General features: G+C 41.9%; 1 protein-coding gene across 2 annotated transcripts in view; it reads left to right on the forward strand.

Moving 5' to 3' along the window:
• The window catches only part of FAT4 (FAT atypical cadherin 4), a 159,362-nt gene that overhangs the window by 115,105 nt on the left and 30,526 nt on the right, over nt 1-13,731 (forward strand). For both annotated transcript variants that reach the window (XM_033133778.1, XM_033133779.1), the window contains exons 8-9: nt 4,426-4,676; nt 6,695-11,044. In XM_033133778.1, coding sequence (XP_032989669.1) covers nt 4,426-4,676; nt 6,695-11,044 — 4,601 coding nt within the window. The remainder of the gene's footprint in view (nt 1-4,425; nt 4,677-6,694; nt 11,045-13,731) is intronic.

The following is a 13,731-nucleotide window of genomic DNA, read 5'->3' on the forward strand; positions in this document are numbered from 1 at the left end:
ATGTATCAGGACGAGTGACCCTTTCTGAGTCTTTATTCTCCTTTACCTTTTGCAATATTTGCTTCACAGGTCTGCCTTTCTTTTTGGCATTTTTTTTCTCCTCTATGTCTATGTGAATGTTATTTCTTATTTCTCACCCCATGTTTCTGACCACACTTTCTAATCTGCCTTCTATTACTCCTCTTTCTCTCTCTAAAAAGTAATTTTGACATTCCCCACAGCATTTTTTCTCAGTCCTTTTGTTCTTGTGGTGTGTGTGTGCGTGTGTGTGCGTGTGTGTGTGTGTGTGAGAGAGAGAGAGAGAGGGAGAGAGAGAGAGAGAGAGAGAGAGAGAGAAAGAATGTCATCATTTCAGTGCCTTCACCCTGAAGAAAACTTATGTAGAAAACTATGCAGAAGGGCAGAAAACTTCTAAATCTGTTCTATGAACTCTGATTCCATCCCAGAGAACCCCCCAACACCCCATATTTATGACTCTTTAGGAGAAAGCGCTACCTGGAGGTTCTGTTCGCATCATGAGCACAACCACCAGAAGCGCCTCACCTTTCCTGTTTCTCACCTTGGCATTCTGCTTTCTCTCAATGGTGTTGCCTTGCTTTCTTCTTCCACGCTTGCTGGCCAAGGGACATCCTCTTACCTGTACTCACTCGGTGGACAAGTTCTCATGTTCCTCTTCTGCTCGTGCCTCTGGCACCCATTCTTTTCTGTGTACTTCTCCTGCCAAATCCTAGTTCGGTCCATAATTACAGCATGCCGGGGCTATTCCAACACAAATTATCTTACTTTCCTGACTCGGGTTTCTACTCCCTCCAATCTCTATATTACAATATTCTGTATAGTTTTGGAGCCCTTACTATGTCCCAGGCACTTTAAATTCTGAGGAGTTAGGACCTCCAGATCCCATAAGAACAAATTAATATAGGAGGTAATTTTGTAATCTTGTGATTACAGTACTTTATAACAAGTATAGTGCACGCACGAAAGGGTAGAAAGAACAGCGTCGTCAGTGCTACCTGAGGAAATCAGTAGGAGCCTGAAGTAACTGATGCCTTGTGGAAAGACAGAGAAGTAGTTTAAGGACCAATAGGGGATGCAAGGTATTCTAGGCAAAGACAATAACCGGTCTGCAGGTGGAGAGCTATGCAAAAGCAGTCTGTCCGCGACCCAAAGCCATTCGTGTGGTTGGAGTGGGGGAGGAATGGGCCTCGGACAGGTGTACAGTACGAAACAACTCGCATTTCTTTCTGCAGCTAATGAGAGAAACAACTGAAATGCATTAAGCTGGGCAGTAACATGCCCAGTTTACATTTATGGTGATTCCTCTATCGCGTAGGAAGTACTGTGGCCGAAGCCAAGCCTGAGTCAGTGAGTGAGAGGCACATGCAGGAAGGAACCAGCTCGAGCAGTCTGCGCTGCGCTGTAACAGCCATACACCGCCTTCCTCTGTCCTCCAGCCGGCAGTGTGCCTGTGGCATAGCGCCGGTCCCCATAAACACCTCAGCATCTCCCCGAGTGTGTTCTGCACAGATCCCCAACGTACAGCCAAGCTTTCAACCTCAATGAGTCGCTTTTCTGCTCCCGGGAAAAGGAGCTGTGCTTCCCCCGCCTTATGGCTTCCTTCAAAGTCTTCTGTCCCAAACCAGAGTTCTGCACCCTGCAGCCTGCAGGCCAGATTCGGCCCAGACCTGCTTCTGTCGGTCAAGTGTTCCGGACGCTTAGCTATGTCCATCCACTGGTGTGTTGGCCGTGGCTGCATTTGCTCTCTGCTGAGTATGGTGACAGAGATCCTAAGGCCTGCAGAGCTGAAAATATTTACCAGCTGGCCCTTTACAGAAAGTATCGGCTGGCTTCTGGCCTGGAACTTCTTCTTTCTCCCCTTTCAACACTATTGTAAGATGGGTAACTCCTTCAAAACTTAGCTTGAATTTACCCTCCTCCAAGGAAGGCTTTATTTTAATCATTCCAGTCAAGATAGTCTCTGAATATCTCCAGCAATGTTTCTGCCAGTTTCAGAGCACTTGAACACACTGCCTTGTTTTGTGTTTACTTTCCTATATATCTTTTTTGCATTTAGGATGTAAGCTTGAGGACAGAACTCTTTACCTACTTATCCATGTCTCTGTTAATCCCTCTGTCGAGTTAACTAACTAAATAGATGCAATATAATGATTTTTATATTATAATTATATATGCACATATAATCTGTTATGTGTGTAAAAGGAGATTTTGAATTCTTGTCACATATCAATTATATGCCAAGTGCGTTTCATATGAAATTGTATTTAATATTCAGAAAGACCGAATGAAAGAATACATTTGTGATCAACACTGTAAATGGAGAGAGAAGGCTTAGAAAGGTTAAGAAAGTCTGTGAATTTAAGTGCTATGAGCCCTATATTCATGTCCACGTGAACTGTGTCCCAAAGTAGTTTCTTAGCTATTACTAAATGATTGTATTCCAGCAGCACACAGCACAGTGCCTTATGACCCCAGTCCATCTCAGGAGGAGACAAAAAAAGTAAATAAAATAAAATAAAATAAAATGGGTGTATTTTAGCTTTACAAATGCAACAATGATTGATTTAGATATTAGGTAACAGTGATCTCAGTTTATGCCAATGATTTTAAACAGTAATTTCTTCTTCTTGAGTCATAAAATAAATTAACACACTTGTTGATTTGCATGGCATACAATCACTGTAAAACCCGTTCTACATTACGCGCCTTGAGCAAGAGTCAGTTGTGCCCCTAGCATTCCATGTCTTCACTACATTCTCTCAGTACTTTCTCCGTACTACAGTGTGATGGGAAAAATGCATGTTGGGATCATGAAGAAAGAAGTCAAATTCTAGGTTTACCATTTGTAGATTGTATTCTTCTCTGTGCAACTGTCTTTAAGTCTCCCTTAGATTCAGATTCCTCATCGACAAAAACCCCAAAACATACTCTTTTTTCCCCTATTATTTGGTAATTTCTACAACCACCAATAGAACAAGTATCCCAAAATAAAATCGCACAATTTTCATAATCCAGGTTCCCACAGACTTGCTTGAAAGGTAAGGCAATTTGATTATTTCACGAGTCCTGAATTTCTAACTTTAAGAATTGATTTACAAAACTCTGATATTTTTCTTTTAATAAAGGCACTAGATATCTTCTGTACAAGAGCAGTGATTGTATTTTCCTAAGAGTCACTTCTGGTTCTGAAAAAATAATCAGTGCTCTTCTCATTCACCCCAACCCTGGCATGTGCTCATGCCAAAGGGGGTTAAAAATCTGAGCGGTACCAAGGACTTTATCAATATTGAAATCATTTCTCAACCAGACTCCCTCTCTAGTGTTTATTTTTGCTATCATTTTTTGCCTCTTTCTTAAAGTACCAATTCCCCAGCAGCTTATTATTTCTCTAAAAAAGGATGAACATGAAAATGCGGAATTGTTTGTTTTAAACTGTGAACTTAATAGGGGTATGTGCACTCTACTGGCTGTAGGAGTTTTTTCTGCTGTTTCTATTAGACACGTGCTGTTGCTATGTTTTTAGGAACACAAACCAAACTATAGAAACATGCACTTAATTCCAATAAGGGCATTTTTTTTGTTGGCATAAAGGAGAAAGCTTTTAAAGACATCGATTTTTTTGCTGCCTTCCAACTGTAAAAATTATGGACCACTGCCAATTTCTGAACCTTCAAACTTAGGAACTTCCCTAGCTGATCTCTGAGGGATCGCTTTCCTCTTCGTAAAGAAGGGAGAAGCTATTCTCAGTGGAAAGTCCTATCCGTTTAACCAATCTGGTTAGCATCAAAATATCCATGAAGATGTCATACCTTTCCCGACAACAAGAAACCAAAGCAGCATGGCCATATGAGGAATGACAAATGAGAGAATTAGTTACTAAGAATGTCCCTGTATAAATAATCAGTTCTTTAGTTGTCCTGGAGAGCCAATATGTGTCAAATACAATGTTTTGTCTTGAAAGAAAAAGATCTCCCACTGATCTTCTCTGGGATATTATGGCGCACAGTGGAAAATAATTTTTAGATTCATTTAACAGACATTCATTTGTGATCCTGGCAATTACCGCACATTAGAGCAGTGCCCTGATTTATGCTTGTAGGCTCGTCTGTTTAAAACACGATCGTCTTCTGGGTATGTTTTGGGGTCTTGCATGATTTAAGAAGCCCACAAACCTTGCAAGGATCTGGTTGAGGTCATTGTCCGTCTCACAATAAAGACTGTCAATGTCAATCGTCAATAGTCACATAAACTTTGAAGTATTTCCCATCTAGCCATAGTCTGTGATTGTTGTGGGATCTTGCTTATAATGCCTTTCTTTACATTTCTGCCTCAGTTTTCAAATGACAGTAAATGGATGCTACAATATTATAACTGGAAGAAATATGCCATCTCTGCTCTCTGCTTTAGTTACAGCATCATCGGTGGAGACTCTCAGTTCACCATCAACCCATCCACAGGCCAGATCATCACCAGTGCCTTGCTCGACAGGGAAACAAAAGAGAATTACACGTTAGTGGTGGTCTCCAGTGATGCCGGGTCCCCGGAGCCTCTTTCCAGCTCCACCAGTGTGCTCGTCACTGTGACTGATGTCAACGACAACCCCCCAAGATTTCAGCATCACCCATATGTCACACACATCCCGTCTCCTACTTCTCCAGGTAATTGGGTCAACTCTTAATTCCTGGGTAAATAGAAGATATACATTGGACATGTTCTAAAAATGCCTTCTGTTATTTTTACAAGTTCATTTTTGATAGAGCCTAAGTTCACATATCTTCTAAAATTGAACTTGTTTTGCCTAACAAAATAAAAAGAACGTTGAATCTTGTAAATTAATTCTTTCTTCCCATACCAGTTAGACTTTATAATGGCCACATCTGTCCTATTTCTTAATATTACTTAACTATTGTGAAATTATTAACATAGATATCTATTTAGTCATGGAGGGTTCTGCCTGGAGATGTAGTTTGTATGTGAGTTCCCTGAGAGGAGGGACATGGTCTTTTTTTTCAATGCCATATCCTAGCCCCTGAAACATTATCTGGGAAATGATAGGCATTCAACTGTATTTGTTGGTGGAAAATAAATATTTTACTTCAATGTTTCATAGACATATTTTTAACAATGTTTAAGGAATGAATAATTCTTCTTCTTCTTCTTCTTCTTCTTCTTCTTCTTCTTCTTCTTCTTCGTCTTCTTCGTCTTCTTCCTCCTCCTCCTCTTCCTCCTCCTCCTTCTCCTCTTCCTCTTCTTCTTCTACTTCTTCTTTTATTTCAGTTTTGAGGGATGCAGGTTTGTTTGTTAGTGAGTTCATGGAGCCATTAATGAACCACTTTCATACTGACAATATGTATTTATCATTCTGCATCTTTTTAAAATTTAGTTTGGTTTCATTTGCTTTTTTGCAAAGAATGGCATACTCTCTTAAGAACTGGACAAATCATCTGCCACCTGTAATGTTTGAGTTGAGTTTTCAAACAGGAAAATATACAAACAAGGATCAAAATTAATTTAATCTTCCTTACTTTAAAACATTTTAATTAGAAGAAAAAAAATAAATGAATCCAGGATTCCTCCTCTCATTGATCTTTGATCTTCTATTCACTTGCAAATGTCTAATTGATACCAATTGAAAGTATAAAATCCATAATTTTTTTGTGTGCCAACTTTCTATCAAAAGAAAATGTCAGTATCAAAGTCAGACCTCCCTGATGAAGGCCTTCAGCTGAGATGCTGGCAGGCAGGATTCTGATTACATCCAATGTGTAGTGATGCAGTCTAACATCTGCTATACAAGGTGAGGAACGCTTAAGCATCTCATCCTCGTTAGACATAATTAATCAGAATCACTGGCCTCTTTTTTAAATAAAAGACTTTTCTGTAGGGGTAGAAGTGCAGATTTGGGAAAGGTTTCTGAATGAGTTTATCGAAAACATGTCCCTCTGGCAGCTTTTCTGCATATTTCTGCTACAATCTGTTTTATTGGCACTCATCCCAAACACTAACTTTTGGAATTCACATTGGGTCCATTCTTTCTCAGTTCTTATCTCTTACTATTTTATAATTGTTCTAGTTGACTTATAGATTTATGTGTATGTATATGCACATGCATATGCTTTGTCCCCTGAGATAATAGCTTATAGATACAATAATTTTGCAATGAAACAGTGGGTATAAGGGATCAACGATAATTTTTTTAACATATTATTTTTGTTGACATGATTACATATATATTAATTCAAAGATATTTTAAGAAATAGTAGAGCAATTCTCTTTTTACATTGGGCAGAAGCATAGCTATTAGGAGAGCTTATGTATTATCATGTTGGTTGGAAGTTGTGTGATGTACAGATTTTTCTCCTAGGAACTGTAATTCAGAATGATTAGCCATTGTCTTTCCCTGTTCTTCTCTCAAAGGCGTACTGAAAAATGTTAAATCCATTAGATTATATGGGCTTTTGTTAGAAAACGGCAGGTCCATCCCCGAAGACTGTTGTTAAATAGATTTGACTTTGGAACTTCAGAGATGATGTAGGAGATTCTGTTCTCCCCTAGTAATCATGAGAAAATAAAATGACATCAGGTAGCAATACAGTGTTTTATAAGCATTAACCTACCACTGAATGCTTTATTTGGAGTCCCTGTGATGGTTAACTGCATGCTCCCTCTTTTATAGGTTCCTTCGTGTTTGCGGTCACAGTCACAGATGCTGATACTGGACCCAATTCTGAACTGCATTACTCTCTCTCGGGTAGAAACTCTGAAAAATTTCACATTGACCCACTGAGGGGAGCTATTATGGCAGCTGGACCACTAAATGGAGCTTCAGAAGTGACATTTTCTGTGCATGTAAAAGACGGTGGCTCATTTCCAAAGACAGATTCTACGACAGTAACTGTTAGATTTGTGAACAAGGCCGATTTCCCTAAAGTCAAAGCCAAAGAACAAACTTTCATGTTTCCCGAAAACCAGCCAGTGGGCACTCATGTCACCACTATCACAGGGTCCTCCTTGAGAGGAGAACCTTTGTCCTATTTTATTGCAAGTGGGAATCTTGGCAATACATTCCAAATTGATCAATTAACAGGGCAGGTGTCCATTAGTCAACCTCTGGATTTTGAAAAGATACAAAAATATTTTGTCTGGATAGAGGCCAGAGATGGAGGTTTCCCTCCGTTCTCCTCTTATGAGAAACTTGACATAACCGTATTAGATGTCAATGATAATTCCCCAATTTTTAAGGAAGATCCGTTCATAGCTGAAATACTGGAAAATCTTTCTCCTCGAAAAATACTTACTGTCTCAGCAATGGACAAGGACAGTGGACCCAATGGACAGTTAGATTATGAAATTGTGAATGGCAACAAAGAACATAGTTTCAGCATCAATCACGCTACTGGGGAAATTAGAAGCATTCGGCCTTTAGACAGGGAAAAAATACCTCAGTATGTGCTTACCGTCAAGTCCTCAGACAAAGGCTCCCCTTCTCAGAGTACCTCGGTAAAAGTCATCATTAACATTTTAGATGAAAATGACAATGCCCCGAGGTTTTCTCAAATATTTAGTGCCTATGTTCCTGAAAATTCCCCGCTAGGATACACAGTCACACGTGTCACCACTTCTGATGAAGACATAGGTGTAAATGCAATTAGTAGATACTCTATAATGGACACAAGTCTTCCGTTCACAATTAATCCCAGCACGGGGGACATTGTCATCAGTAGACCTTTAAATAGAGAAGACACGGACCGTTACAGAATCCGAGTTTCTGCACACGACTCTGGGTGGACTGTAAGTACAGACGTCACCATATTTGTGACAGATATCAATGACAATGCTCCAAGGTTTAGCAGACCCTCCTATTATTTAGATTGCCCTGAACTTACTGAAATTGGCTCCAAAGTGACTCAGGTGTCCGCAAGAGATCCTGATGAGGGCTCCAATGGACAAGTGTTCTATTTTATAAAATCGCAGTCAGAGTATTTCAGGATTAATGCCACCACAGGAGAGATTTTCAACAAACAGGTCTTAAAATACCAAAACGTCAGTGGCTTCAGTAATGTGAACATCAACAGGCACAGTTTCATAGTGACATCTTCAGACCGAGGCAGCCCTTCCTTACTTAGTGAGACAACCGTTACCATCAACGTAGTAGACAGTAATGACAATGCCCCTCGGTTTCTTAAAATGAAGTATTTTACTCCAGTCACCAAAAATGTTCAAGTCGGTACAAAGTTAATCAAAGTCACTGCAGTGGATGATAAAGATTTTGGGCTGAATTCTGAAGTGGAATATTTCGTTGCCAGTGAAAATCACTTGGGGAAATTTAAGTTGGACAACAATACAGGGTGGATTTCAGTAGCATCTTCCCTAATTTCTGATCTGAATCAAAACTTTCTGATCACCGTCACAGCAAAGGATAAAGGGAACCCTCCACTTTCCTCCCAAGCAACTGTTCAAATAATTGTTACTGAGGAAAACTACCATACTCCTGAATTCTCTCAAAGCCACATGAGCGCAACCATCCCTGAAAGCCACAGTGTCGGGGCCATCGTCAGAACGGTTTCTGCAAGAGACAGAGACGCAGCAATGAATGGCTTGATTAGGTACAGCATCTCTTCAGGAAACGAAGAAGGCATTTTTGCAATCAATGCCTCAACGGGTATACTAACCCTCGCCAAAGCCCTTGATTACGAGCTCTGCCAGAAACACGAGATGACCGTCAGTGCTACAGATGGAGGATGGGTCGCAAGAACCGGTTACTGCAGGGTGACTGTCAACGTGGTTGATGTGAACGATAATTCTCCAGTCTTCCTGCCTGACGAGTATTTCCCTACTGTTTTGGAAAACGCCCCGAGTGGGACAACAGTTATCCACCTAAATGCAACAGACGCTGACTCTGGAACCAATGCTGTGATTGCATACACTGTACAGTCATCTGACAGCGACCTCTTTGTCATTGACCCCAACACAGGAGTCATCACCACTCAGGGCTTCTTGGATTTTGAAACCAAGCAGAGCTACCACCTCACTGTGAAAGCGTTCAATGTCCCCGATGAAGAAAGGTGCAGTTTTGCCACTGTTAATATACAATTGAAAGGGACAAATGAATACGTGCCTCGTTTTGTTTCCAAACTTTACTACTTTGAAATCTCGGAAGCGGCTCCGAGAGGCACGGTTGTTGGAGAGGTGTTTGCCAGTGACCGGGATTTGGGCACCAATGGGGAAGTGCGGTATTTGATTTTTGGTAACAGCAGAAAGAAGGGTTTCCAGATCAATAAGAAAACTGGACAAATTTATGTGTCTGGACTTCTTGATAGAGAAAAAGAAGAGAGGGTATCTTTGAAGGTACTGGCCAAGAATTTGGGCAGCATCCGGGGTGCAGACATAGATGAGGTCACAGTGAATATCACCGTGCTCGATGCCAATGACCCCCCCATTTTCAGTCTCAACATCTACAGCGTTCAGATCAGTGAAGGGGTCCCGACAGGAACCCACGTGACCTTTGTCAGTGCCTTTGACTCAGACTCTGTCCCCAGCTGGAGCAGGTTTTCTTACTTCATCGGGTCAGGCAATGAAAATGGTGCCTTTTCCATCAATCCACAGACGGGACAGATCACGGTAACTGCAGAATTAGATCGAGAAACCTTCCCCATCTATAACCTCACGGTTTTGGCTGTTGATTCGGGGACCCCCTCAGCTACAGGGAGTGCGTCCCTGTTAGTCACCCTGGAAGATATAAACGACAACGGGCCTGTGTTGACCGTCAGTGAAGGAGAAGTTATGGAAAACAAACGCCCAGGCACTCTGGTGATGACCCTTCAGTCCACTGACCCCGATCTCCCGCCAAACCAAGGCCCCTTTACCTATTACTTGCTGAGCACAGGCCCTGCCACCAATTATTTCAGTCTCAACACTGCTGGCGTTCTGAGCACCACCAGAGAGATTGACAGAGAGCAGATCGCAGACTTCTACCTGTCTGTGGTCACGAGGGATTCTGGTGTTCCTCAGATGTCTTCCACAGGCACGGTGCATATCACAGTCATAGACCAGAATGACAATCCTTCCCAGTCTCGGACGGTGGAGATATTTGTGAATTATTATGGCAACTTGTTCCCTGGTGGGATTTTAGGCTCCGTGAAGCCACAGGATCCGGATGTGTTGGACATCTTCCACTGCTCCCTCACCTCGGGGGTGACCAGCCTCTTCAGTATTCCCAGGGGCACCTGCGATCTGAACTCCCAGCCCAGGTCCACGGATGGCACATTTGATCTGACCGTCCTCAGCAACGACGGCGTTCACAGCGCAGTCACGAGCAACATCCGGGTGTTCTTCGCGGGCTTTTCCAACGCCACGGTGGACAGCAGCATCCTGCTGCGGCTCAGTGTCCCCACAGTGAAGGACTTCCTCACCAACCACTACCTTCACTTCCTGCGCATCGCCAGTTCCCAGCTCACAGGCCTGGGGACCGCTGTGCAGCTGTACGGTGCCTATGAGGAGAACAACAGGACGTTTCTCCTGGCAGCTGTGAAGCGGAGCAACAATCAGTATGTGAATCCCAGTGGCGTAGCCACCTTCTTTGAAAGCATCAAGGAGATCCTCCTGCGGCAGAGCGGAGTGAAGGTGGAAGCTGTGGACCAGGACGCCTGTGTGCACGGCCCGTGTCAGAACGGAGGCAGCTGTGTCAGACGGCTGGCCGTGAGCGCCACCCTGAAGAGCCAGGAGAGTCTTCCAGTCATCATGGTAGCCAATGAGCCTCTGCAGCCGTTCCTGTGCCAGTGTCTGCCAGGTTATGCAGGGAGCTGGTGTGAAGTCGACATAGATGAGTGCCTGCCATCTCCTTGCCACAATGGTGGGACCTGCCACAATCTGGTGGGAGGGTTTTCATGCACCTGCCCGGACGGCTTCACTGGGAGGGCCTGTGAGAGAGACATCAATGAGTGCCTGCCTAGTCCTTGCAAGAATGGTGCCGTCTGCCAGAATTTCCCAGGAAGCTTCAACTGTGTTTGCAAAACTGGATACACAGGTATGAAAACGTTTGGCACCTTTCACTAAGACTTTAGCCCTATTGACCATAATAGAAAGTAATGTACTTTGTCATTTTTAAATGATCTTCTTTAAGAAACGGGCATAATCCTAGCAAATGATTTAAACATTTACTAAAATGCTATTCTAAGCACTTTATCTGCATTTATTTTACTTCTCACAAGAAACCTGTGAGGTAGGGATAATTATTTTCCAGTTTTTACAGGTGAGGAAGTTAAAGTAGAGAGAAGTTAACTCAAGTTTTTTTTTTTTTTTTTTTAAGGTTACCCAGTTAATTTGTTGTAGAATCAGGATTGTAAGTCTTCACGGTGAATTTCAGAGCTTAAGCTTTTGGAAGTCACTTAACCTTGCTGACCTTTAATTTCCCCATCTGTAAAACGGGAACAATCAGAATAATCTCTTAGGGTTCTTGTGATGAGGAAGAATAATGTTTGTAAAACACCTGGTGCGGATTCCAGTGTTCAATACATAGCAATAATGGTTAGTAGTATAATATTATTAGCGGTGTGAGTACAATGGTGGTAAAAGCGGTGTGCCACACAAAATCTAAGAAGACAAGAAGCCTCCATGGCACAAGGTGAGTGAATCTTACCAGGGTTGTAGTCTTAGGATCATGATTATTAGGGCTATATACACGTTATGAGTTCAAGATTTCTAAAACACCTTCCTCTTCTCCCCTCACACCCAAAAGTTGCTGGGAATTCAACAGTAAAGATTGTTTCTTTGTCCCATTTTAGTATAATAGACTCATTCACACTTAGACTTAGAGTAAGTTCATGCTTAGACCTAGAATGAAACACGCGCTTGGTAGTAGATAAGGAGCAGGATGAGAGCCATGGGTGAGCGCCAAGGCACCACATGCTGATTTCAGCATAAATGGCACTTACTTCATGACTGGACATAGAACTAGCCCTTTCTCATTGCTTCTCTCTAGTTTGTTTCTCTCTTTGTTTGATTTTATTTAAGTGTACATTGCATACTTTTCTAAAAGCAGTGGTTGAACGTTTAAGGAATGTCCTTCTTTTCATTAAGATATATGAATATCCCCTATAGCATTGCCTAAAGCTCCTTGCGTCACAGGCATTATTATTCATTTGGTTCTTCTCACAACTCTATGAAATGTACGTTAGTACTATCTCCATTGTAAAGGCAAAAAAGCTTAGGTCTTAGAGGGATGAGAAGAGATTAAACAATTTGTCTCCAGCATGGCACAGGAATGGGCTAACTGGGTTTTGACTCTGAGCTTGACTCCGCAGCCTGTGCTCTTTGTGTGCATGCCACATTTCCTCACACTTCCACGTGTACACACTTCCATGTGTACAGTGATGGCGAGGCCTGGGTGTCTTCTAAGAAACTCTTGTCCAGTATTCTACTTGGTCCTCACAAAAAGTCTCCGAGATAGTGTATTGGTCTAAGACTAGTCAGGAACTGAGATTACTTCAGCACCTCCAGGTAGGAAGGTATTTAGTACAAGGAAATAACTCACAACATCTTCAAACTGACCAAGAGTGACGGTCAGGAAAGCTCACCTCTCACTCACTGGCAGAATCTAACCCTGAGCCGTGCTGCAAGGGAGTCTGGAAAAGGTCGTTTTCCGATCTCCAGCTTCGCAATACGGCAAGACAGAAATGATGCTGAATGCCACCAGACAATGTCTGGCTTAGAAACATACGACTATTATTCTTATTGTACATTGCAGATAACAGAGCTTATGCGGGTGACTGAGGTAAAGCTGCCACGGACCAAACCATAACCTCTTCCTGTCCAGAAAGTTAGTTGAAGTTACCTGCTGATTTTACATATCTCCCCTCCTCAAAGCTCCCTTTAGTCTCCATTTGCGTAGTTGGAGATAATCCAGCTGATCGGGAATGATGTAAATAAACATAAAATTGAATAATTAACATGAATCTTACATTTTTTGAATTCATGTAATTCATTGTTTCAAATTCTATATGCGTAGTCCATGCAGTAAAACTAGCAGATAAGTGAAGCCTGGCAGTTTCATTTCTTTGTCTCGCAGAAAACAGTAGAACAACAACAACAAAAACGTGCTGACAAATTGTTAATCCACACACTAAATTAGAAGTGCATCATTTACGTGTCTATCTGTTGAAGGTTCTTTGTAAAGGATCTGTGAAGATCAGTGTGAGTTACTCTTTCCAGAGTGTTTAGCAGGTAACCTGACTCAGGAAGATGGAGCGAGTGCAACAAAACCTCTTCGAGAGCTCATCAGAGCTAAGAATCTGTAAGACAGCTTTCATACTAAGGATAGGAGGAATTTTTAAAAATACTCATCCCAGCTGGATTCGACTGCTGTTGATATTAACTAAGGACTACGGCCTTTGTGTGCCTTCTTCAAAGTCTGTGTGGAGTCAGATATCTTTAGAAGCATCAGAATTATTTTAAAGCACCTATATTTTCATACTCTGTTTACTTTTGAAGACTTTCACCTGCAATCTTTCAAGGATTTTTAAAGTGCGTAGTGTTACAAATTGGAGCTATGAGATTTTCTCAGCTTTCTGCTTAAAATAATTCTCAGCCGTTACCCCCATCACACACACACACACACACACACACACACACACACACACACACACACCCCTCTGCATACTTCATGTGAAGTTACAAGTTGTGCTAAAGATTATGAGAGAGTGGCTTATGAACTGA

Source organism: Rhinolophus ferrumequinum, chromosome 18 (genome assembly GCF_004115265.2).
Source record: "Rhinolophus ferrumequinum isolate MPI-CBG mRhiFer1 chromosome 18, mRhiFer1_v1.p, whole genome shotgun sequence".
Classification (NCBI taxonomy): domain Eukaryota; kingdom Metazoa; phylum Chordata; class Mammalia; order Chiroptera; family Rhinolophidae; genus Rhinolophus; species Rhinolophus ferrumequinum.